We start from the raw sequence: 26,322 nt of genomic DNA on the forward strand, positions 1-26,322 counted from the left end.
GGGGGGGGGGTGGTTTGTCATCCTTTGTACAGAGTCTGCCACTGTGCAGATTGCTCTTCCAATTTCACCCATAGAGGCAATGAACTAGTCCGCCCACTGTGCAAATAACACAAGCATTGCAAATCAGTGTCATCTGCTACCTGCCCCCAACTCAGGATAGACGGTGACATGCTGGAAATGGAGCACAGAAATGGTGAGATAATTTACTATTTGTTGTGATAAACCTTTATTTGGTCACAACAAAAATCCATTGTGGATAATATGTACAGAGTTAAGGCTGAAAAACAAAACTGATGGAATAAAAAAAACAAAAACACTGTGATAAATGTGAAGGTGAAAAATAAAGCAGAAAAAAACAAAAAAAACCCCTCTGAACCAAGAACCTGAGTGCATCAACAGTACTTTGTGCAGAGACAGTTCATACACAGCCTTTACAAATTCAGAAGCAATTTCTATTTTACATGTTAATCAATGTTAAATGATATACACCTGCTCCTCACAAACAATGTCTACTTGGTAAAAAGACTTTCCAAAATGCAAAACACACTCATAGATGAGGCTACAAAACACTACTGTACAAAGAAATCACACACACACACACACACACACACACACACACACAGAGCTTAATATTACAAAAATCATATAAAGTAGTAATATTTAGTGCATTCTTTGAAAGCACCATAAGATATGCTGAATCAGACATCATGTGAGGTTATTTAGCTGTGTGCCTGTATTCAGTGATTGAATCATTTCCATCTTGGAGGAAATATGTGGAAACTTCACCAGTCTCTCCTGTACACACACCTCTGACCATCTAACCACTTCATCTCATGCTGATGTTAGGATCATAAAAACAATGGGAACTGATTTATTTTGCCCAACTGTCCATCATCCCTGTGCTACTTATGCCAACACACTTGCTGTAAACATGTTCCTTTTCCAGACTGAGAGGCAAAACGTATGGACCTTAAAAGTATTTAAGGCTTCTGTGTGATCATGAGGACATGTGTGGTCCTCTCTGTGGTTTAGGGGAAGTCTTCAGCAAGGTGCTGTAGAGTGCTCTTTTCAAGACCAAGGTGGATTGCATCTAGGTAGTGCAGAAACCTGGAGGAGGAAAAGAAACAGCTCAGAGTTTTCTGTGGACCCATTTCAAGACTGCATTTGTGTGATTTGCATGCATGTATGCACTGTGTTTTGCATACAGTTACACTTTAACACATTTATTTGTAGCAGTGTCAGTGATCAAAACAAACAAACAAAAAAAAAAACCTACATCATCATTTGAGTCAGCCATTCGTTGCCTGCCAAAAGATGCTTCACCACATCCTGCCCACAGTTTAAACCAAGACCTGCTGCTGGTGGCTGACCAAAATACTAATGATGGTTTCTGCATGCTCACCTTCGTTTAATCTTGCCCTGCTCCTTGAGCTGCTCTGATCTGCAGATGGTACGTAGGGCTGGCAGGTAGTCCACAGCAGCTGCTGGTCTGTTTCCGAGAGTGCCAACCATTCCTCTCAACATCAGCCTCTCCATCACTTCTCTCCTCCCCTGGACCAGCCTGGAACACAGCAATACACATTAGCTTTCTTTGAACTGACTTAGGATTCATTTCAACATTTTTATCCCTTAATTAGTTAATTCTATGCAGGTTTACATTGCACTAAAGTCAAAATGAGGAATATCATTAAAGAGATACTGTTAAGACTCACTGTGGTTGACAGGGACTGTCCTGAGTGAAGCTGAAACCTTCACAATGAGGGGCAACAGGGAGGGTGAGTTCTGCTGCAGCCTCTTTTCCAAGCTCTCCTTCCAGTTGTCGGGCTTTGTCCCAGGCCTCCCCTATCGAACCCCGACATTTGCGGAAGCTCAGTGCCTCCACAGCAGCCTGGATCTCCAAGATGCACTCTGAACCCACCCACCTCCGTCTGTCAGTCTCAACCCTCAACTCATCTGTCATCCCATCTTTCACCACTGCACTGACAGGTGACATTCTTCTGTGAATGTCACCCCCTTCTGGATGAACAAGCAAGGAGGAGTCTGCATAGGACATGTTGTCTAAAAAGTCAGCTATTGATTCTAGACACTGTGACACTGGTAGATTTTTTACACGCTCCTCGGGAGTCAGTGGCTTCCTTTTCACCATTTCTGAAACTACTCTCTCTTTGACTTTCTCCTTTGCCTGAGGAGCACCCTGCGGCTTGCAGAGAGACATAAAACTGTCTTCTGAGTCCGAGTCAGAGTTCAGTCCACCTTGGTCAGGTACACAGTGCCTTCGTTTGTTCTTCCTCATCCTGTTGGAAACCTTAACTGGACTGCTATCATCCGAGCAATCTGCTGACTCTGCCGCATGCAGTAATCTAGCGTGAGATGGAAGTGTGTCGGACTGTATGCAGGTGGATGAGGGCTGCTCTTTGGGATTAACAGGAGGATGGTCTTGTGATTCAGGTTTGTGAGCAGAGGTAGTCAACTGTGTGAGTGGTAGAGGTAAGAGGGTCTCCATGTTGGAATAGAGTAGGTCCACTCCTCGTCGCCTGCTTTCTGTCAGCAGCTCCCAGCAAACTGCCTCCTCCACCAGACTATGGTTCTGTTGACAGCAAATACCCATTAAAAAAATTACTATTAAAAAGTACTAACAAAACATCATGATCACGTTGGGGATCATCAGGAATCTACAGGAGGTCATTGCACTTTTATGTGCTCTTGTGTGTGGTAGATGAACAGCTTACCCTAAGCAGCTCCCAGATGTCTCTCTCTGGCTCAATATTCAGGAGGCCGAGTTTGCTCTCAGTGCAGCCAGTATCACAGGGAGGGAGAGTGGGCGGGACAGTCACTGCACACACAGACATTTTTGCTGCCTCTCCATCAGTCTCTGGCTTTAGTTCAGCTTTGAGAATGAATGAGGGAGGGAAAAAAACATTAGAGATAATTAATAACAACCATAATCTTTGCAGGAGGACACATGAAAATCCAATCAGATCTACTCCATACGGGTACCTGTGGTGTTAGTATCAAGTTTATGCTAAGTATTACTCTTACTTATCATATTCACAAAAACAAAAACAATTTCCCCTAGTGGAATTAATTAGATCATTACTTAGCAAACATTTTCATGACAACATGTTTGTCTTTACATGCTAGAGACATGGTATCAACTTGTTAACAAAAAGTGTTAAGGAGTTACAGCCAATTGTGGGAAATGAGTGATTCCTCATTAATATGCAAAGGTCCACAGAAAGGGGATCCAAAATCTAATCAGATCATCTACCCCATATGCGGTATCTGCAGTATAAGTATTGAGTTTCTACTTTGTGATGTTGTCGAGTTATCATGTTCACAAGAAGAGTCACACAACCCCAGACGCCAGCATACCGACATCATAGCTGTGAACAGCTGTTCAGGTGCCATGACAGCAAATGCATCGTCACACTTGGTTACAAGTCTAGAATTTTATAATAATAGTAATAATGATAACCACAATAATAACAAGTAGAGATGAAATATGAAGTATTAAGTATTTACAAAATAAAACCAGAGTACTGACAATATTATTATTGAAATTTTTCTTAGTAATCTGCTTACCATTTTTTTCGGTGTGCATCAGTGGCCTGGTTATATGGCGGCCACCAGCACTGCGAGTCCAGAACTGCAGCTGCAGTAAACTCTGCCTGATGTCACAGCCATTGAGTCTGAGCAGAGAGCTGATGTCTGATAGGTCTGTTCTCATGTCCTCAGCCAGGCACAACAGCTGCAGGTAGCTGCCCACATTTGACTGTACCAGAGATGCAGGAGGACAAATTAAATTATTGTCATTACAAACTCAAGCCACATCAAAGAACCCACCCTGCCGTTGAACATTCATATTTAGGAGTCCTTCACTCACCACTGACAGCGTTTTAAAATGGATCTCTTCAAAGTTGCCATCAAACATGCTGCTAAAAGTAGGATCTGGAAAACACACAAAATGTAATTTAAACTCAAAAACCAGACAGAGAGTATAAATAAATCCAATCAATACAGGTAAAACATTGACTACTCACCGCTGGTAGTGAGGATGACTGGCCTCTTGGTAGTGGCCATGAATGTCTTGATGGCAGCTAGGAACCCAGAGTCATCATCAAATATAACATCCACTTCTTCAAACAGGATAAGAGAGGTGGCCGTCTTCTTGCTCTGTTCTTCACTGTTTTCTTTAGGGGTGGTAGCTGTTGGTGATTTGATTGCGAGGTCTTTATTCTTATTGGCACCCTCATTATTTGCTTTCATGACTTTCTTGGAAGCAGCTATATGAAAAGATGAAGGAGAGAGAAAAACAAGGAAAAATTATTTACTGAAATTACTTAAATTATATTCCTGATTAAAAATTTTAATGAATGGTAACATTATAAATAATAGAAATTTGACACATTGGAAGTGTATTTACCTGTTTGTTCATTCTTCTTAGTGTTAGGTGGCTCCTTGTTGGTGGGTCGACCCATTTTGAAGAAGTTACTTAAAGAAGTCGGAGCCAAAGCTCCTTTTTTAGAACCACTTGGTGACTGGGGATGTTTCCTGGGAGAGGAAACCACCCTGCGAGGAGAGTTAATCTTTCCTGAAAGATGAAGAGAAACAAATCAATCCAACAGCTCATCTTGTAACATTCCTACCGTACACAAATCTTTCATATAACCTATCTTCTCACAAGCCAACAACTCAACAGTGCTATACATGTCAGCTGTGTACATACTGGGAGAGGTGCCAGGCCTGACAGCGCCAGCACTGCTGCTTGTGCCATAGCTGTTGAAGTAGGTGGGTTTGTGGGCATTGACCCCCTGACTGTCAACCTGGTGTGACTGAGTGGCTTCCCTCAGTTGGGACAGAATAAGACGGCCACTCCGCTGAGATGAAGCGTTCACCTCAAATACCTTGAGAGACCAGAGGGAAGTTAGAGGTTATGTAGCTCTCCACATAACAAATGCATTGCTTTGAAATGGACGTGAGGTGCTTGTACCTTGAAGCCCAGCTCCTGGGCACAAGCATAGACAGCAGCAGTCTTTCCTACTCCAGTGGGTCCTGTGATCAGCATTGTATTACACAGCATGTCCTCTCCATCTTGGGGGTCCTCTTCTCCACAGTCCCAGTCAGAGTCTGCACATAAAGGGCCATGAAAATAAACATACACCAAGACAACATTTATGAAGAGATAACAAGATCAGTATGTCTAATTTCCCACCATTGCTTCCTTCCTCTTGTTTCTTGTCTTTCTGCTTTTTTCTCTCTTCTCTGTCTGCACGGAGTTTCCATTCCTTTAGCCAACTGTACAAAAAAAGAAAAAAAGGAACATGAAACACTTGCCTTCATGTTCTACAAATATTCAATAATTATCCCAAATCCATATGATGCATATTGGCTAGACAGTATAAAACAAATGCAGTGAGCACTGTTTTTATACAGGCACAGGGAAGATAAGGCAGTTTTACTGATTCCTCACCTGTGCAGCCTCCTAACTGAGGCAGTGTTGCCTATGATGTCGCTGGAGTGCTGGGGCTGATATTTGTCTGTCCACAACACGTCCTCCTTCAACACATCTGTAGAACAAATTGCATTGAGTTTTTGAGCTGCAGGGATTGAACCAAGGATTTAAATATGAAGTGTGTGACAAAACAGGATCTTGCAAGAAAGTTGTCATGCCAGTTTGGGAGGTCTGTTTGCCTCTGATGGTATTTATGAGAATTACACATTGTTGTGGTTGAGTCCCTGAGAGCAGGTCTATTTTTAGAACTTCAAACTAAGCACTTAATCTTTTTCTTTAAAAAAATTAAAACCAGACTTCACTACCACTTCACATTAATAATGGTATATTTGCAACAAAAGAAAATACTTAGTATGAAAACCATCTGCAAGCATAACATATAACATAGTATCATAGTATCAACAAGACACTAGTTTGTCTGCCTGTTCTAAGACATTTAAATATATTTGTTTTTTTATTGCAAACTTACTTTTATATAATTTGTTGCACATATCCAGGAGTTTTCTTACAATTGGCTGCGTCATTTCACTGTCTCCTAATTTGCCTACCATTGCTGTCCATTTTTCTCCTTGGCTATTTTACTGATGTCCTTATGCCAGTTTCCTAATTGGATTAGGTATTGTTTATTTGCTACCTCACCTTTATTCACAGTGTCTTCTGCCAAAAGCAAGTCATCCAGCACAACCACAGAGTCGTCCTCGGACGGGATGGGAGCAGTTTTGTTAGAAGGCCTTGTTTTCTCTTTCTCCTCCTCCTCTAGCCTGGATCTCTGCGCTCGTCTCGTACGACCTCCCCTTTTCGCCGTCTCTCGCTCAGGCGTGGAAACGTTCTCCTCTGAATGGTTGCCCCGCTGCTTCTTAGCCACCTTCGCTGTGTTTTCCCTTCCATCATCTATCCTCTTCCTCTTCCCTCCTACTGGTTCAGCTGGCAGTGATGTGCCTGTGACTCTGGTTGATTCTGGTTCTAATAGGTAACATACAGTGGCCATTTAGTATCATTTTAATTTTATGACTTGGTTGATCTTCAATTTGGCTTCATTTCATTTTAAATTGAATTTAAACAATGACTGATTAAAATACTGCACCAATATTTATGCTTTGAGAGCAGCTGGGATATTTTAACATCCTTCTAACTTAGAAAATTGTGAATTTTCCTTCATGTTGATGCTATCGGATATTAAATATCAGATACAGTCAAAATGATTAAAGATATCAGAGCTTAATCAGCATAGAATATATATACACACACACACACATATATATACATACATATATATATATATATATATATATATATATATATATATATATATATATATATATATATACACACACACATCTGCATTTGTTTAAGTCTTCAAGTGCAATCATTTCCTGTCCGACTGACCTGAGGCTGTGCAGTACTGCTGGTGGTCAGTGCGTCTCTTCACAAAGCGACTGATGAACATCTGAACAGGGAAGGGAGGGTTGGAGGTGCTGACTTCCTCCACAAGAAGCTGACGAACACTTTCAGAGATCTCAGGTCTCCAGCCCGAACCCTGCAAAGGAAAAATACTTTTATTCAATACTGCGGCAGCTGTTAAACTCCACTGTAGCTCTGCTGGAAATTTTTGCTCATAATATCTATTTCTGAACATCAATCTAAGGAAATAATTTAAGCAAACTACCAAAGCACATCCACAAAATTCACAAATTAGCATTAATTGTGTTTATATTATAAGCCATTTAAAATGCTTTACAAGTGGAGAAGAAGACACTAATGACTAGATCATTTGTTCTGAGATATCAACTGTGCTAAATACGTAACTATGTGCCTTACAAGTCAATGTATGTTGGTCTGGAGTTGACAACACTGTGGGGACAGTTGCTAAGAGGATCAGTCATTTTAACATACCCTTTCACAAAAGGCTCTACAGGCTGGTTCTGTCTTCAAACAGAAGGAGCCACTAACAGATGAAAAAGACTTGGATGTTCGACTCCCAGGCTCTTTCAGATGATACAATAATGGAGATTCAGGCCATGGTAAACTCCATAGAGGGCAATCTGTCAATACAAAGACAATAAAAAACAAGTTTCACTTTGGCCCTCTAGTAATAACAAAAAAACAAAACAAACAATGCACATAATCAGTAACAAACCCTATAAAAAATGAAAATCACAAAATGTGCATTTCTATGAAGGAACATCCTACCATGTGGTGGTTGCTTCATGTGTATTACTGGTTGAAAGTAGGAACAGGAGAGAGAGTATGCCTCTTTAGTGGCAGCGGTCTTGGCTATCTGCTTCCTAAAAGACTCTGGCAGACCACTCTTCAGGAACTCTCTGCGCGCCCTGAACTGCTCATCATCCTGGGAGTTTTCAGAGCCCTCACAACTGCTCTCATCAAAGATGGAAATCACAGCAGACACCTTCCGAGCAGTCTTCTCTTGGCCCAGTGATGCCACTTTTGAGCCTGTGAGAGAGAGAATACAGCACCATTAGTTGATGTTTCTGGGGATTATGACAAAATGCTAAACAATAAATGTAGATTTAGAGTGGGAAAGACTACCTGGGACAGCCTTGGTCTCTTTGCCAGCTGTTGTGGCTTTTCCCAGAACATCATTTAGACTTCGCAAAGGTTTTTGGGTTTTGCCTTTTCCTTGTGCTGTCTGACGAGTGGTCTCGTTGTCCTCCAGGCAGATGATAGAATCCTGACAAAACAAATCATATAATGTAATTCACAGCTGATTTCGCAAACAGAAAGAATTAGTGAATAAACAAATTACAAAGCCAGAAGAATGGGACCACAGAACTGTCTGCCGGAGCCCATGTTCATCAATACAACATGTCAAAAAAAAATGTATACTATCACTTAAAAACTGTGAGAAGAACTGAAATGTATTTATCTTACTGTACCTCATTTTCACAGTAGCTCTTCTTGATGGCAGCCTCATTTCGTGACGAACGCCTTAAGGTGCCCTTCTCCTCAACAGCAGTTTTCTTACTCTGCTGTATCACTTTTGCTTTCTCCACCAACTTCTTTGCCTGCTTCCTTTTTTTAGACTCATTTGATGTCTGAAATAACAGAGTTCACCATCCTCAGTTACGATCATGTTTAGATTGTTTGTTATCTTGTCCAAGTTGGAACATCAATTCATTAAATTTAGAGTTTGTCCAATTTGTAAAAAAAATATCATACTCACTCTAGCAGCCATAGACGTGTTAATACCACTTCCACTCTCTGCCTTTGACATGGGGACATTTTTATGGACTCTAGTAAATTTAATCCTTGTGAAAAAGAAAACAATCAATTAGAACAAGAACATAATAAGAACCTTAACACATACAAACTCTGTTTATTATTAAGTACACCTAGCTATAGTCAATGCATTCTAATACAAGAGTCCTGCACTAAATCCTACCTTCATGTTATAACGTTCAATTTTTGTTGCAACTCTTTTAGAGAAGTGTTGATACAAAATCGTGATCATTTTGGAGGATGAAGTTTGTGGTGCTGCTGAATTGTAATGTGTTATACTGACAAGTATTTCTATTATTTCAATGAGGGTAAGCTAAATAACACAAAAAGCTCTCTGTAAAACTAAGTAAAGATCAATAGCACCACAAACAGCAGCCTCTAAATGATCATACAGTTGAATCAACTTTCCATAGCATGCATAGTGGTATTAAATCATTACTATAAGCATGTGTCACCTGATTGGACTTTGTTTTGTGTCAGGTGGGCACACCATTTCTGCTAAAAAGACTCCATGTTTGGACTTCCGTGTCTTTGGGGTGGACATCTTTATAGGGCTCTCAGGTAAAGAAGCAGCAGCAGCAGCAGCAGCAGCATCCTTTGACTCATTTTGTTTCCTGGTCTTCCTGACAGGACTTGCTGGGGTGATTTTGGTCGCTTGCCTGACTACAGCCTCTCTTCTGGATCTCCTCACAGCGGGGATGGACGGCTCCTCTTTTTTATCTTCAATGTCAATAATCTTGGTCATTGATTCTTCCGCAGGAGTAGCAGTGGGTGAGGTAGTGACAGTCAAGTTTTCTTCTTTAGCTTTCTTTCTGCCTTTTCTTGTTGGTTTCTTTTTAGCTACATTGTTTTCCTCAGAGACAGCTGGGTCTTGCGCAACAGGGGGAGGAATTTCACAGTCCTCCTCAATAACTTCTGCAGCATCTAAATTCTTCTCTTCCGGTTGCTTCTGTTTGCCCTGACTCTTCCCAGGTTTGGTTTTGGACCCATCCAGGTTGGGCCGCTTGAAGGCAGCCATGAACTGCTTCCTCTCTGCCTCGCTGCACTTTGGCATGGATTCACTCTCAAGCACAGCCAGCTCAAGATCCTCCTCTTGAAGAACCACATTGGATTTCCTTTTCACAACCAGTGAGGTAGACGGAAGCTGGTGTCCAGCTTCTGTGTGAGGAGAAGTTACAACTTCTGAAGGGCTCATTGCCCCTTTTCTCTTGTTGAAAATGGAAGCTAACTTTCCCACAGTCTTGACTGGTTCCTGTTTGGGTGACACTACATGCACCTCAGCCTGGATGGTGACCGTTCGGGGCGAGACTTGAAGTGATGGCTCCAAAGAACCCACATTTTCCAGCCGGTCAGTGTCCATTTCCTCTGCCCCTGTTGTCATTTTACTTTCCTCTTCTTTTCCCTGTTCATCTTCAATGTCCTCTTCCCCCTTGTCCTGACCCTGACTTCGCACAAAATCTTCAAACGATATCGTAACTGTGCTGTTGTTCAATTGTGAGGCCTCATCCACATTAACCTCCATGCTAACATCACAGAAAGAGGCCTCTGCCTCTTTCTCCTCTGGTTCTGATTCTGGTTGCTTTGCCTCCTGTTGATTCCTCTTCCTAGAATTTCGTGAGGCAGTTTTGACCTGTTTTTCCTTATCTTTCAAAGGTACAGCTGGAGATGAGGGAATGCTCTTCAGCTCTGGTTTAAGTTTGACAGTCTTTTCACACCTGGATCCCTCTTCATGATGTTCATCTTTTCCAGCCTGCACTACACAGACAGGCATAGTGGCACTCCTCTCTGATATTCCAGCAGTGACATATGCCTCAGTACTAAGCTGGGCCAACAGAGCTGCTGTATCACTGCCAAGGACCCCACAAGTACTGGTCACCTCTGCTGCTGAGTCTTTGCTCTCATGTGGTTCTTCTACAATGAAGCAGCTCATGTCCTCTGTGGAGCTGAGAGTTTCACTCTCCACAAGTTCCCTTGCAGCTTTGATGGCTTTTCTACCCCGTTTCTGAGATGGTTGTTTCACTGCTGCCACTGGGCTGGTGTGTTTTTCTACAGACTGAGATGTCTGACAGTTCTCTTTAGACTGTTCTGGTGAGCTGGTCTTTTCTTTAGAGGAAGGAGCCCTCCTGCTAAAGTAGTCCATGATATTGTTGGAGCGAGGAGGGGAAAAGGGTTTCTCCGCAGGCTTGGCCACAGGAGAGAAATAGTTTGTGATTGTCTTAACCACAGGACTGCCACCATCTTTGTGAGATTTCTTGCAAGGCTGTAAAAGAAGTGACAAAGTTAATCAAACATGAGATTTTTTATTATTATTATTAGTATTATTATTATTATTATTATTATTATATTACTTTATTTAACCAGGTCAAAGTCTTGTTGAGAGGTCAAGAGTGACCTGGCCAAGAGAGCAGCATTAACATTGCAAAAACAAAACAAAGCAGCTACTGCATGCAGTGTATAGCCCCCATCATCGTCATTAAAATACCTGGGTGTCAAAGTCCTCAATGACAGATGCCATAGCCACAACACCAGCCATAATTTGAAGAGACCTAAAACAAGAGAAAAACTTTGTTATAAAAGATCAGCAAGGCACTGAAGAAAACATCAGACTAAGATAAAATATTAAATTCCTTTCCCTGTGGGTCAGAAGTCTAAGTCACCTGCAACGTAAATCCATTCTCCTCTGATTGATTCCAGCAGAGGACATTTCTCTCCCTCACGTCCATTTTTATTTTTAGTAAATACAGGCAAAGTTCCATTAAAATAATCATGACAGCACAACTAGCAGAATGCCCTTACAAGTGCTAGATAGCAACCCAACAACCTGCAAATAGTCACCTTAACACAAGTAGAACCTGATACTTTTATTTAGCAGTGTTTACAGCAACTATTCATGCATCAACACAAAGTGTTTGAATATTTCAAAGATACAAACGTATTGCATAATTCAAAATCCATTCATTCTCCTTTACTCAAAATCGACAGCCACCGTATCTGACACTGTTAACACTATAAACATTACACAGCCCTACACAGTACATGAGCAGTGTTAACAGCATTAATACAAGACTATATGCAATGGTACGGGAGAGGTAAAGACAGTATAAAATGCTTATATACGGCATACTCAAGTATATTATATTATAATATCCTACAGTGGTCAGGGACAACAAGTAACATAAAATTGACATTATCCGTGATAATGGCGCTCAGCAGCTCTTTCAGTTTTGTGCCAAATGACAGACAGGCAACCAGAAAAACAAAGGTCGAAGAAAACACTCACCGATAATGCAGAACCGGTAACTTGCCGAAGGTCCAGAGACGGTCTTCTTGCCTTTTTTATTCACTTCCTCGAGTGTGTGAATAAACAACAGATGGAAAGTGCATTGTGAGAAGCGGGCAGCTGTTTGTTGCCACCAGACATATAAATTTCACTGTAAAACAACAAGCTAGCAGACTTTGCTCGGTGCTACTTTCAACGCAGCTCCGCTCCTCACAGGTCCCAAAAGTGGCCAAAACATTTTCCACATGTCAGCCACGGGTATATGAACGCAAAGTAGAGAGGGTTACACGGGTATTAGCCAAATTGTTCCGAGTACCAATTCAAAATACATGTTTCTTGACGTGTTTCGCTCTTTCAAAAACGCGCCAGACTGGTTGTGAACGAAGGGCGCCAAATATACGCGACCTTTGGCATCACCAACTTTGACCAATCACAGGAAAGAAAAGGCGTCCGTCATCCGCTAACGTATTTCGACCACAACAAAGATGGCGTGTAGTGTCGTGTTCGAGGGAAAGGAAAAATTGACAGCGACCTCTACTGGTTAAATTATTTCACATGTAGTAAGTAACACATGATCTTTACAACAGGAGTAATACTTGTCAAATAGATGTAAATTATTTTCAGTAACTGTGACAGTTTGACCTACATAGAATTGGTTATAGCCAGTGTTTTATATACAATTACTGCTGCAACTAGACAAAGTTACTTTTACTGTCGAAAAATATCCACCTCAATTTCCCAGAGCTCAAGGTGATTTCTTCAAATGTCCTGCTTGTCCTCAAAAACCTAAAGATATTCACTTTGCACAGATATAGGGCAACACAGAGAAATGAGCAAATCCTTACATTTGAGAAATTAAATGTATGTAATGTTATGTATGTAATCTATGTAAAAATGTTAGTGATGTCACCAGATGATTTAATAATGCTTCCATTCCAGGAAAGTCTGGTGCTGTTATATTTCATCACTATTTCAGAGTATATCATTTTTCTCTTTGTAGGTGCAGGTGGCTTCTCTGAAAATGTGTGACCTCATTGTTTCGTGCAGTCAGAGTCAATAATATTTGATCTTAGAAGATTGTTTTAGTCACCAATGTATCACGGCCCTGGCCATGATTTAGTTTATATATTTTTGTTTATCTTCCATTGGTTGTGGGGAGCCACATTTTGAGACATTGCTGGGGAGTTAAGTTTGACTCTCTAACAGCCTCGGGCCCCAAGCAGTTACCTGCCTTGCCTATTCACAGGCTGTGTCTCTGACACCGCTTTCAGACCTCTCTGATCAACAGTCATAGAAGTAAATCCAAAAGATCCTGCCACACCCTCCATATTTCTCTCCAGCAAAAAGACTGACAAGCAGAATCATGTCGCTCTTCCTGTTTTTATAGCTTCAGTTCCACTGTTTCCAGTGTTGTTCCCGACTGTTGCAGATTTGGAAATTTAAGTCAGTTTCCTTCTTATTATCAAAACAGCTGCCCAACAGAAATAGAGAAGTCAACATGGACATTGAAAACAATGGATAATATACCTGCTGTTTCCAACTCTGGTAAGTGAGGTCTTTTAATGCTCTAATGCAACATTGTGCAGTTGTTTAGGCAGGACATCAAGGTGGGTATAATAAACTATTTATTTCATTTATTTGTTAGTTTATTTAACAGGGATAATTCAATCACACATTGTTAGAAGAAGTGATGAAATGGTGTATAAAGGTTTTTAAATTCATGTTAGACACGCATATAATGCTGTTTTTCTTCGATAGTAAGCATAATTTATAAGGAAGCCTACACAGGCACATGTGATTACTAGTAATTAACTTACAGAGCCTTTCTTGCCATGCAGATATGCAAAATAATCAATCAATTGATTCTACAGAAAGGACAATTTTACAGTTTTATATAATGCACTTATTTTAAGAATATTGCATCTCTCTATCAGGGCAACACTCTCCAGAGTTGAGAATTGTGCTGATAGGTGGAAGAGAAATACATGGTAACCCCAGTCATAAGAGTGCAACTGGCAACATCATACTGGGTAAAAGTGTTTTTGAAACCAACAGAAGAACTGCCCAGAGTGTTGTGGGTCAGCTGGAGGTACATGGCAGAAAAGTCACTGTGGTGGATACTCCAGGCTGGTGGTGGCACTATCCACTAGAAAACACCCCAAAGTTGGACCAGATAGAAATAACAAACAGCGTCTATTTGTATACACCAGGGCCTCATGCCTTTCTCCTAGTCATTCCTGTTGGTTTATCATTTCCTCAGATCTTCAAACACTCACTAGAAGAGCACCTGACACTTTTCCCAGAAGGAGTGTTTAATCACACCATTGTGCTGTTTACTGCAGAGGCTCCATGTTGTGATGAAACTTTAAAAACATAAAATCAGTAAGTGGCCAGCCCTGAAGTGGATTCCCCCACGCAGTGCTCCTCGTGGTCGGCCTGGCATCTGCTTTCAACGCATCATACCAGAGAGCCGTGCAGGAGCACATGAGTCTGTTCACAGATGACATCTGGAAACGCACGATTGTTGTGTTCACTAGAGGTGAATGGCTCGGAGGGAGGACTGTGGAAGAGCATATAGAGAGTGAGGGAGGTCTGCAGTGGCTAGTGGAGCGGTGTGGGAACATGTATCATGTCCTGGACAACATGAAATGCAGTGATGAGATGCAGGTAACGGAGCTCCTCGAGAAGATTGAACAGATGTGGGCAGGAAACAAAAATCCTCATTATGAAGTTGACCTGCTCCGTGCGGAGGAAATAGAGGCAAGGAAAGAGGCTGAAGACAAGATGGCTAAAAGGATTAGGCATACAACTCAAAGACAATCAAGAATACTAAGAGAGTTGTTTAAAGGTAAGGGAAAAATTTTCATGTCACTTATTTTTAATTTAGTAACTATTTTATGATGAAAAACATTACATGTTTTCCAGGAGAGAAGCAGCCAATCACTGACCTGAGGGTTGTGCTTGTTGGCAGAAAAGAGTTGGGGAAGAGTATGACAGGAAACAGAATCCTTTCCAAAGAGCTATCTGACACATATTGGATGAAGAAGGTATCACAATATACTGCCTAAACTGAAATATTCCAGGAACACGGTATAAGGACAACCTTTGATTTGTCAAATCTGTTTTAATAGTTCTAATTTTTCATTTTATTTCCTTTGGGTAGGAATTCCAATGTAAGAGAGGAACTACAATGTGTGTAAAACAACAAAGAAATGTTGCTGGAGTAAACATCACAGTTGTTGAGGCACCGGGCTGGTTTACAGACACGATGACACCTGACTGGCTCAAAGGTGAAGTTCTGCGCAGTGTCTCCATGTGTGCTCCAGGCCCTCATATTTTTCTCTTGGTTATTCCTATTTCAAAAGCATTTACAGAAGAAGATCGCAAAGTAGTGGTCGAGCTCTTGATGCCATTCAGTGAGAGAGTCTGGAGACACTGCATGGTCCTATTCACCTGGGGTGACTGGCTCAGCAACAGATCCATTGAGGAACACATCGCCCGGAGAAGGCAAGGGCCTCCAGTGGCTTGTGGAAAAGTGTCAAAACAGATACCATGTTGTCAGCCACTATCATCATATCACAGGTGAGGAGTTGTTCAAGAAAATTAATGACTTGACAATACGTAACAAGGGCCACTGCTTCAGCACAGAAGACAAACAGAAGAAAAGGCTAGAACTTCCCTGGCAAGCTAAACAGCCTGAGCTGACAGAAGAGGAGTGGGACAGGAGGGAGCAGGATCTCATAGACCAGATGTTGAAAGCTGTTGTACCAGAACCCGAGGAACCAACGCTACCATCGGTGAAGATGACAGCTAGCATTGATGGATTCTGCATTCCAAGCAGTGAGTTTTTGGTTAATTTAAAAATTTTACATATCTGCATTGTTGTTATGAATTACACCATTCATCTTCTGTTCTCAGTGAGTGGAGGTGCTCCCTCAGAATTTGGGAGCACATTTTTGAGTCAAAGAGCATGTGCCATGGTGTCTGAATGGCTGAACATTAGAGCTGCAAACTCTGATGTCACCTCTGGGCTCGGCAGCATCAGTGCCTCGGCCAGTTATGTGGAGAAGCTGGATGGAATCCCTCTGACAGTTGAAAATCATCAAGCTATTGGTTGTTTTTTCCCAGAAAAGGACAAAATGAATTTTGACACCGTTCCCCAGACCAGGATTTCCACAGACACTGTAGGAGCCCGACGCAGACACTCTTTTTAAACACAACAGGTGTTACTCACAAGCAGTGTAGAAACTAAGGGAGTGAAGTATCCAACAGAAAAGCACTGTTTTCCAAAATTGTTGGATACTGTAAGGAATGTGCATCTATATCCAGTGGTATCAGATGTGTGAATAGTGTTTATGTTATGTTCTGGTGATAATGTAAACTGTTACAGGCTAAGCTGTAGGCCTACATTAATTAATTGAATGCTATGTAATCACGTCAATGCAGAGATTATATTTTGATTGTTTACTGTATGCATGTAAAAAATGTATTTGTTCAAATCAATATTTAGCAGGCTTGGAAAGCAAATTAAAAATACTGTAAAATTGTGGTCAAAAATAAATAATGAAATGAAAAATAACAGTAGCCTATTGCTTTTATGTTAATATTTTTGCTTTTAAAGTGACCACAATCGTTGATCTAGTATGAAAATATTAGCCAATTATTTTGATCATTATGAAAATACTCCAATCACCTTTCTGTCGATCGACTAATCGGTTAATCAACAAATCGTTTCAGCTCATACCATAGAGTAATAACGTACATATACAGCCATGTCTACAGTCAAGAACGCGAGTGAACCTTCGCGGCCGCCGTCGTGTCTCCGGCGCTTTCCTTGCTCCGTCAGTTTCTTGACTTTCCTTCCCAGTCCTGCGTAGCTCTGATCTCGGTTTTCTACTCCCGCTCCCTCGCCTGTCTTCTGGTCAACATGTCGGAGTACAACGCGGTGCCGCCGCCCGGTTCCGGGCCCCCTCTCGGCGGACAGACAGCTCTTGGGAATGGAGCAGGAGGCATCAAGAAAGATGCCTTTGCGGACGCGGTGCAGCGGGCCCGGCAGGTGAGGGATGTGACGGGTATGAGCGTGTCTGGAGGGAGGGCTAGCTCAAGTTAGCTTGAGGGCTAACATAGCATAAACACGGGGCTTGATGTTTTGAATTCACAAATTTTTCCGAGTTAATGATGTCATAATAGTACAATAAAGCTAGTTGGGACATGTCACTGCTTGTGCTCGTTATATCTTAGCTAAAATACTGCAGCTTGTGCCCCCAAAAAGCTATATATAGACAAAATAAAATAACTAATTCGCATGACATTGTTTTTTCATTTCACTGTCTACCTCTAAATCTATGAATATGGGACATTTAAATTAACTGCGGGGTGGTTATTATATATAACCGATCTATTCTTCATCCATTAACTAAGGCACAAAGAAGCACTGAAGGCACAGTTTGACCCCGATCCTCTCAATTTTGTATGGTTTTTTTTGCATCGTTTCATTTTTATTTCTTCTTTCTGCTTTCATTTTATATTTCTTTCATTTGTTTTTTAATATTTTGGTAGTTTAGCTACACCGAGCTAAAAACCAATCCAGTCTAACGTAACAGTCCTGCAATAAACCCTCTCTTCATGAAGGTTATTTAATAATCAGTTTTTATTGAAATTGTTTGAGAGAGTTGCCGATTCTACTGTTGGTCATTTTGGAGAATGCAATTTGTGATGCTATTGAACCATATTGCATTGTACAGAGACATATTTCTATTAATTAGCATATATTCCATATAACACTATATAATTCAACTGCACCACAAACTGCAACCTCCAAAAATGACCATAATGTTGAATCAACACCTCTATAAAACGGTTTCAGCACAAATTAAACATCGTAGCATTTGTGTGGTTCTCAATATCAAAAACGAGTTATGTAATGCAGTTATGTGGCTAGTAGATAACTGTTAGATGCATCAAACTTTAGTGTAGTTTCAATGCCGGGAAAAGAAACATCTAAGGCTCCATTGCATTACTGTATTATGGAAACCGAAATTCTACTTAATATGTACTGTATCCAGTCTTATTATTATAGTGGATCTCCTGGGCCACATAGATGGACAAAAAAATCATAAAAACAAAATGTGGTAGTTAAGAAACAAATACAATTTAAAAAGCCAAATTATACACATAACCAAGAGAGGCCAGTTAAAATATACAATTGTCCATATTTAATACGTACTGAATACACACTGTACAGTGACATTAATATACTGTTGCACTGTACATTAGTGCTAATCAAGTGTATATTGATAAAGGCTGCACACTGTAATAAGATGCTGCTCATTCATATGTGTGCCTTACAATATACATGAATGTTAAAATGTGCACATATATCGACTTTTACATTTGTGTTTCAGATTGCAGCTAAGATCGGGGGTGATGCTGGTCCTCCCATGAACAACAACACAGCATCAGATGGCTTTCCATTCACTGCACAGAAACGACAGCTGGAGGATGCAGGTAGCAATAACCACACTGCTTAACCAACTCTGTGTGGCATAGTTGATAATGGCTTTAGATGCCAAAGATATCTTTGTGGTGTACCACACACACCCAGCTATAGTGTATATCTGTTGTTCCCTCATTTGACAGATGAACCAGAGAGCAAGAAACTGGCTGCACAGAGTGACTTGGAATCAGCTAAAGCACTGTGTGAGTTCATCCTGCTAAGTTATACTCATACTTATTGCATTGTGGTTTTTATAACTCACAGCCTGTGTATCCACACTTCCCCTCCTCTGTCTGTTTTCACATTCTCATCCCAGAGTGCATCAGTAAACTAAAACCTCTCCTTTGCTCTGTTTTCTCACTCTCTTTTTCTCTCTGTTGCTATCACATCTCAGCTATTGGCGCACAGCTTGCTGCTCTTGCACAACAAAGGTGAGATCTTGTAGTATTTTTCAGTCGATTGTGTTATAATTAGCTGTATTCAGCCTTTGTATCATGGCAGTGGAGAGAAGAGTGGAGTAAAACAAGATTGTGGCAAAAGTACAATTAAAAGGCTGCTACTACTTGACTTGTTGCCTCTTGTTCCCTCTTTGTTGTTGTCCTCACTTGCTGTTGGTGCCAGACCTGCCTCCACCACAGAGGAGTACAGTGTTCCAGACAGCATGGTGGGACTCAGTGAGTGCAGTCCAACTCTGTTTTAAAAACATATTGATGCCACTCTGATCCTGTGATGTAAGATGCAAATAGATGCCACTTTAAAAAGTGTGACCCACCAAACAACACACATCTTTCTTTCTCCCCATCCCCAGTTATTGGCCGTGGAGGTGAACAGATCAATAAAATTCAACAGGAGTCAGGTTGCAAGGTTCAGATTGCTCCAGGTACTATCTGCACTTCTGTTATCCAGAGTTTTCCATTTTACAATTTTATTTTCCTCTTGGTGTTAACTACACACTCTATCTGTGTGTGTCCAGACAGCGGAGGCCTTCCAGAAAGGAGCGTCTCTCTCACAGGTTCCCTCGACTCTATACAGTAAGTTTTGGATTTTTTGCAAAGAGGCTCTATCATTTTATGAGGGCCTACTGCCTAATTTCATAAATATTATGTGATGTAATATTAGTCCCTTGGCATAATATCAGCTTGATGACATGATGTCTTAAAATGGATGTGGAGTAACTGGTCAGCTCTTCCCCGGCTAGGAAAGCCAAGAGGCTGTTGGATGAGATAGTGTCACGAGGGAGGGGTACACCCCCCTCTTCTTATCACGAGTCTACCAATGGGCAGAATGGCACGGTTCATGAGATGATGATCCCAGCTGGCAAGGCTGGCCTTGTCATTGGCAAGGGAGGAGAGACTATCAAACAACTACAGGTATATCGCATGGCTGTTGCTTTTGTATTTTCAGACAGATGTGTACCCCCTTTTACAGTGCAGTGGAATTGCTGTTTTACATGAAAAAAGGTTAATCAGTAAAGCCAGAGTGTAGTGAGTAGTGTCAGTAAAGCTGTAAATAACCATGAAGTTTGATCCTCTAGGAGCGTGCAGGGGTGAAGATGATCCTGATCCAGGATGCCTCTCAGGGACCCAACGTTGACAAACCCCTGCGCATTATCGGAGATCCATACAAAGTCCAGGTACAGCCATAAAATCATCTTATGAAGCTCAAAATAAATGTGTTGCAGAGTTTCCATGAACTATATTCATTAGGTTTTCCTTTTCAGCAAGCCCAGGAAATGGTGCAAGAGATTCTGAGGGAGAGAGACCATAGCGGCTACAGTGAAAGAAATGACTTTGGCTCCCGAATGGGAGGAGGCATGGATGTAAGTTTGTGCATGGGAGCAAAATTAGAATTGGGATCAGTTGAACCAAATCTAAGCTTATTAATACTTTTGTTTTCAACTCAGATCCCAGTACCACGACATTCAGTCGGTGTTGTCATCGGACGCAACGGAGAGATGATCAAAAAAATCCAGAATGATGCTGGAGTTCGGATACAATTCAAACAAGGTAGGGCCCTGTGATGGTCGTTGCAGTTAAAATTCTACATTTTCCACGCTGCATTCAGGTTCTCATCAGTGTCAAACCAACATGAAAGTTTGATATCTGATGCCATTAACTAACACAAAAAGACAGTTTATAAGTAACCTTAACCATAACAAGCCATCATCACTGAAGTTTGAGCTTTTATGGAATGACAACATGAGTGATAGCTCAAAAATCACTCACCAGAACAATGAACTCGTTATCCGTTTTCAAATTATTTAAATGCCTTTTTACATGAGTTTGTGTGCACGCAGCAGGTGCCTGCAAAAATCTAGTATTACAAGATTAAGAGCAAATGACGTGTTTTTTTTCTGTGTTGAACTCAGTGATTTTGAACACTAGGAGCAGGTAATAGAGTTGAGTGTTGATTCTCAATTGAGCACTAATCATTTCAAATCACATTAGTAATTTGAATCAAAGTTAATGTCGAAAGCATTGCTTAATGCATACTAAAATCTTTCTCTAAGATGATGGGACTGGTCCAGATAAGATTGCCCATATAAGTGGTCCTCCTGACCGCTGCGAACATGCTGCCCAGATCATCAACGACCTGCTGCAGAGCATCAGGGTCAGGGAGGAGGGACAGGGGGTATGTAAACTCTCTCTCACACGTGCATGAACTGTCTCACTCTAAAACAAACCAATAGAAAAAGGCCCTAAAATGTAGAAAAGTATCTCTGTTCTGGATAACTGAATGTATAGCATTCCCATTTTTAGCTTTTAAGCTTCATAACATTTGCATCAGTAGAACTTCACTTGTAAAAAAAAAATTGAATATCCTCCACCAAAATCTTAAAGCATAAGCAGTAACTTCTTTTCACTCAGTGTAAGCATGTACATTCAAGAGAGAGACAGATCTATAGTACTATGCGGTAGTCCTGAGGCTTTCTCTTTCCTCCATCTACAGGGTCCCCCAGGTCCTCCAGGCATGCCTGCAGGCAACAGGGGTCGTGGCGGGGGACAAGGCGGTTGGGGTCCCCCTGGAGGGGAAATGACCTTCTCTATTCCTGCCCACAAGTGTGGGCTCGTGATCGGCCGGGGGGGAGAGAACGTCAAGTCCATCAACCAGCAGACAGGGGCGTTTGTGGAAATCTCTCGACAGCCGCCCCCCAACGGAGACCCCAACTTCAAGCTGTTCATCATCCGGGGCTCACCGCAGCAGATCGACCACGCCAAGCAGCTCATTGAGGAGAAGATTGAGGTACACGCCATTCTTGTCTTTAGTCTGTCAACCAGCTTAAATCCTTTATACTCTTCAAGTCAGAAGCCCTTTTGATTCATAAACATGTACATTCATATGATGTGTGGTTATGTCATGTCCTCCAGGGTCCTCTGTGTCCTGTGGGCCCGGGGCCAGGTGGACCAGGCCCTGCTGGTCCAATGGGTCCCTACAACCCTAGCCCATACAACCCTGGACCGCCTGGGGCACCTGGACCACCACAGTGAGTAGCTACAACTAATGGCAACTGTCCTTTAGAGCATTTAAGATAAGGACTCTCAATAATAAACTGTTTCTCCTCTCCTCAGTGGTGGTCCTCCAGGTCCTCACCAGTACAATCCTCAGGGCTGGAGCAACACCTATCAGCAGTGGCAGCCCCAGGCACCGCATGACCCCAGTGAGTCACCTTTGAATTCACTACCGCTCCTGGTTTTCAGGGATTAATGTCTATTTCTGCCCATTTTAGCACATTAAACACATCAACCCTACTGCAGTACTTTCATCCCAAGTCACATGTTACTGTTTATCCCTCCCAGTCTTTTCTGAAGAGTAATGAAATTTTTTTTCTAAATGTGGGAAGGTACACAGGAGTACTGATGGAAATGTTGTGATGAGATGCACTATCTGTACTTTAAGCAGGTCTGGCTAACCCTGTCTCTGTTTCCCCCCTGGTCTCCAAGCCCGGTCTCCAGGCCAGTAGCAGGGGCTCACCCTCACCCTATGAGGACCTCACCCCCTCCACCCTGCATCTTTTCTAGGCAAGGCAGCAGCCAATGACCCTAACGCAGCCTGGGCAGCTTACTACGCTCAGTACTACCAGCAGCCGTCGGGGGCTGTGCCAGCCCAGTACCCAGCAAACCCAACTGGAGGTGCCCAAACATCAGGGGACCACACCCAGCCCGCACAGACGCCGGGGGGCCAGCCAGACTACACCAAGGCCTGGGAGGAGTACTACAAGAAGATGGGTGAGCCTGCCAAAGAACATCATCTGTAACTTTTCCTGCTGAAAGCAAATTGATAATTTTTTTCTTACCCATGCTGAAATAATTTGTGGGTTTAAACAATCAGTCGCATCAGTCAGTTCATTTGTCTCCTAAAAAAGCTCCTAAAAGCAGTGAAACACAAAGCATATGATAAGCACATGAACACATCATATAAATATATATTTTAAAATTAAATTATTTGATTAGTCATTAAGTAAAAACTCCCAAACATTTTCTTTTTCAAGCTTTTTTTCAGTGTGAGGTTTTGCTGCTGTTCTGGACTGTTGGGGCAGTAAATTAGCACTTAAATGTTATTATTCTCATCAAACTTCTTAATTGAAAACGAATTGATACAAATTCAATTTTAGTTGCAGCCCACATTTTCAATTGATGAAAAATAAAATAAAATAAATAAAATAATATTTTTATATTTTCATTTTGTTCAATTGTCATTGATCATGACACATTTATGAGGCTTTATAGCTGTGTTTTGTAATTGTGGTATATTTGGTAATAGGTTCAGCATCTGTAGTATGCTGGTCCGTATGTTTAGAGTCATAAACTCACTTGCTCAAATTCCTTAAACACTTTCTAGAACCACCCTTGCACCACCCCTTGCATTGTTGGAGAACAGTGTGCATCATTCACAAATTGACCAAAATTAGAAGGAGCATGGTTTAAGTGTATACTTCATGCCACTTGTCACATCACACTACAGCCTGAATAGAATTAGTGTATAGTGATTGATTTAATTCTTCAGGTGAACTGTTGCTGGTTAGTTTAAGTTCTGCATCATGAACTCAGTATGAACTTTGTGAGCTGGGTTGTGTCTCATTTGTCTGTCACCTGCAGCCCAGGCAGGTGGCTCAGTTCCTGGGACAGCAGCTGCAGTCCCAGGAGCAGCAGGGGGAGCAGCATCCACAACGGGAGGCCAGCCAGACTACAGCGCAGCCTGGGCGGAATACTACAGGCAGCAGGCTGCGTACTATGGACAGACAGGACAGGCTCCAGGCCAGCCAGCCACTCCCCAGCAAGGACAGGTTGGTACAGAGGCTGCAGTGAGGTTTTCATCATGTCTCTTTGGTATCATTCTGTACGCTGTATCTCAGAGTTTGAGATTTCCATTTTATTTATATTTGAAAGTCACACATTTACAATTTGTAGTAAAAAGCTGATCTTTCACTGGTTTCAACCGTTTGCATTTTAGACGCAGTGAGAGTTCATAGCAGAAGATCTGATCCTGGAGAGAATCAAGAAGACGGGATCAAGAGGACAACCCTGAACTTCAGGATCTATGCTGTTAAGTTTGACTTTTGTTTTTTTGTTCTGAGTGGAAGTAAAACCCTTCCTCACCACCAAACATCACCTGGATACTTTTTAATAAAAATGTGAACTGAACAGACGTTCTAGTGCTTTGCTCCTGAGGGGAGGGATAAGACTGATGATCCCATCATGGCAGGTACACAAAGCTTCTCAATGCCTCTGCATACATTTATATATGCCCTTATAAACAATGGAAGCCTTGAAACGCCAATACATCTGTCTCATCTTTCTTTTATTATCTTTGAAGACATCTCAGAACCATTTTTAAAGCCCTAATCCTCATATCTCAGTGTTATATTTACTGAATTGCACAGAGCTATTAGAACTATAATCATATTGTGTATCTGGTACAGGTAATAAATCAGAGAAATACATTTTAAAGCTCATTTGTTTGCTGAGTGTTTTGATGTTTTGTTTTGTTTTAATTATCACATTCTCTCTGGTGAGGCTTGCATGGTGTAACTGGATTTATATTTCTTTGGTTTATGAAAGAGTTCACCTACAGTACTTTGTATGAGTGAACGGTTTTACGGTGTAGTAGTAGATTTCCTCTCTACAGTGATGGATAATGCATGTGGGATGACTAATAATTGTTCAAAGTTGGTAGAGGTAGATGAAAAAACAGGTAATAAAGAGCAGGGCCACCCTTCACTTGCAGAAAAGCTTCAGTCGGCCTTCTACTGGTGAATAAAAGTCCTTAACTGTGTGTAATGATCTGAAAGTGTTCTCTGAGTTATAAAGCCATGCGGTTTTTTTAGGGTTGAAGTGTGAAAATCTTGTTCTTCTTCAGATGTTCACATAAGCATTTAATGGTTTTTATGAAGATGTTTTACTTGGGGAGGCAATGAAAGCTACTGGACTTAATCCTGGTGTCCTCAAAGATAGAATGACATGTTTTTTGTTTTTTGGTTTTGTTTTTTTTTTTTAAATTACACATAGGTTGCAGGAATTTTGCTAAAGTAGGATGCTTGTTTCACGTTGCCATGATTCAAGACTCTTCTCTTTGCCTCAGTTTGTTTTTGCATTTTTATCAAATGTCCATCTGCAGTTTACGCACCTCTTCTGCTTCTTCAAACGTCCATTCTGGGTTCTAACAAGAAACACCGGCTTACTGTGGGTGGAAGGCCAAAATGCAAAGAAAAACATACATTTTAAATTTGGCCAGCTTGGTGTTCCATATTGCTTGGAAAACTCTAAAACTGATTGTCAGACTTTCCAGTGGGCATTCGTCTTCAAGCAACTGCATCTGTCTTTTTCATGTAGTGACTTGTGTAATGTGTAAGTGTAATGTTTTACATGTAGTTCACACATCTGCAGGTTCTTCTGCAATGGGAACATGTCACATAAGGCTACACTCAAACCATCCAAACCATGCTGTGATTTTGTTTCATCTCAAGGATGCATGTCATTGCTTTTTACTTTTTTATGGATGCCAACACGAGTCTGATGATCTTTTGCCTTCTCACAGTCATTGTTTGTGTGCAAAAGAATGAAATTTAGTCTTCCAATGTGTCCCACTTTAAGATATATTGTATATGTAAGTATATTCAGCAATATAACAGGCTGTTGGTATTGACTTACAGAGATGTATCAGGTATGATTCTTGTATTCTGAACGGCAGCTGTGAGCCTGCCTTTGGCGGCAGTGTTGATATTGTTAATAAATGACCACCAGCAGCAATACTCTGAATTAAAAAGGGGCATATGTCAGTAACTTTAAAATGTGTTCTACATTTTCTTGTCTTGCTTGTTCCTTAACACAGTATAGCCTGTTGTTGCCAGACAATAACAGAAGCACAGTTGAGATAAATCACCACTAGATGTCATTATTAGCCATCAGGTGAAATCCGACTACTGTGAAAATGATGAGCCCATTTATTGGGCTAAAACATCTCTCTAAAGCTCATCTGTTTTGGGAAAAGATAACTGAATGCACACTCAAGATAAATCAAAAATCTGTGACTGTGTATACTTTTAATATTTTGTACATTTGAGTCTATTGTTTTGACTTTTACCTGTTTTTCTTGTATGAAGTATTTTCAGTTTTCCAATTGGATTGTTAAAACTGGAAATACAATTGATCAGTTAGTGTTTCCCCGCACAAGCAAACTGACTTTAAGTTTCATAAAACAGACTGAAGGTATTCGTAGTTTCTGTTCCACTGTCATTTTCAGTAGAATACTACTGACGTGTGTGTGTGTGTGTGTGTGTGTGTGTGTGTGTGTGTGTGT

The 26,322-nt window shown here is 41.3% G+C and overlaps 2 protein-coding genes across 9 annotated transcripts; one reads left to right on the forward strand and one right to left on the reverse strand.

Moving 5' to 3' along the window:
* Window positions 1–202: 202 nt before the first annotated feature.
* Window positions 203–12,410, reverse strand: atad5a (ATPase family AAA domain containing 5a). The gene is made up of 22 exons (XM_023395208.2): window positions 12,030–12,410; window positions 11,232–11,295; window positions 9,205–11,009; window positions 8,694–8,778; window positions 8,407–8,565; window positions 8,060–8,201; window positions 7,703–7,963; window positions 7,406–7,554; window positions 6,899–7,049; window positions 6,152–6,475; window positions 5,471–5,567; window positions 5,213–5,295; window positions 4,991–5,127; window positions 4,727–4,904; window positions 4,424–4,591; window positions 4,041–4,283; window positions 3,884–3,948; window positions 3,583–3,772; window positions 2,730–2,887; window positions 1,713–2,587; window positions 1,403–1,561; window positions 203–1,107 (listed from the first exon to the last, which is right to left on the reverse strand). The coding sequence occupies exons 2-22, from the start codon at window positions 11,280–11,282 to the stop codon at window positions 1,029–1,031; spliced, it is 5,559 nt and encodes a 1,852-aa protein (XP_023250976.1). The 5' UTR covers window positions 11,283–11,295; window positions 12,030–12,410; the 3' UTR covers window positions 203–1,028.
* Window positions 12,411–13,377: 967 nt separating this feature from the next.
* LOC111645878 (far upstream element-binding protein 2-like) lies at window positions 13,378–25,813 on the forward strand. Of its 8 annotated transcripts, XM_087170763.1 has the most exons (20): window positions 13,378–13,574; window positions 13,964–14,155; window positions 14,290–14,877; window positions 14,955–15,869; window positions 18,434–18,536; window positions 18,669–18,728; window positions 18,920–18,956; window positions 19,147–19,199; window positions 19,334–19,405; window positions 19,499–19,556; window positions 19,724–19,895; window positions 20,060–20,158; window positions 20,246–20,531; window positions 21,035–21,156; window positions 21,475–21,768; window positions 21,894–22,009; window positions 22,095–22,183; window positions 22,545–22,751; window positions 23,622–23,809; window positions 23,977–25,813. In XM_087170763.1, exons 4-20 carry the CDS (start codon window positions 15,849–15,851, stop codon window positions 23,983–23,985), a joined length of 1,986 nt encoding a protein of 661 aa, XP_087026889.1. In that variant the 5' UTR covers window positions 13,378–13,574; window positions 13,964–14,155; window positions 14,290–14,877; window positions 14,955–15,848; the 3' UTR covers window positions 23,986–25,813. The 8 variants fall into 8 exon arrangements, with proteins under 8 accessions (XP_087026889.1, XP_087026890.1, XP_087026888.1 ...); XM_087170764.1 differs by having other exon boundaries at window positions 13,964–14,877; window positions 15,193–15,869; XM_087170762.1 differs by lacking the exon at window positions 13,964–14,155.
* Window positions 25,814–26,322: the final 509 nt, after the last annotated feature.

Source organism: Seriola lalandi, unplaced genomic scaffold, assembly GCF_002814215.2.
Source record: "Seriola lalandi dorsalis isolate HSWRI2012SDOR001 ecotype SW California unplaced genomic scaffold, Sedor1 jcf7180002054958, whole genome shotgun sequence".
Taxonomy (NCBI): domain Eukaryota; kingdom Metazoa; phylum Chordata; class Actinopteri; order Carangiformes; family Carangidae; genus Seriola; species Seriola lalandi.

Coding starts and splice junctions, on each gene's coding strand:
- atad5a (XM_023395208.2), bottom strand. CDS start 11,282: ATGGCTGGTGTTGTGGCTATGGCATCTGTCATTGAGGACTTTGACACC. Junction 5,128..5,212: donor ACAAGAGGAAGGAAGCAATG/GTGGGAAATTAG, acceptor CTTTATGTGCAG/ACTCTGACTGGGACTGTGGA. Junction 3,949..4,040: donor AGTCATCCTCACTACCAGCG/GTGAGTAGTCAA, acceptor TGTGTTTTCCAG/ATCCTACTTTTAGCAGCATG.
- LOC111645878 (XM_087170761.1), top strand. CDS start 16,957: ATGTCGGAGTACAACGCGGTGCCGCCGCCCGGTTCCGGGCCCCCTCTC. Junction 18,729..18,919: donor GGAATCAGCTAAAGCACTGT/GTGAGTTCATCC, acceptor ATCACATCTCAG/CTATTGGCGCACAGCTTGCT. Junction 22,010..22,094: donor GGGGCACCTGGACCACCACA/GTGAGTAGCTAC, acceptor TCCTCTCCTCAG/TGGTGGTCCTCCAGGTCCTC.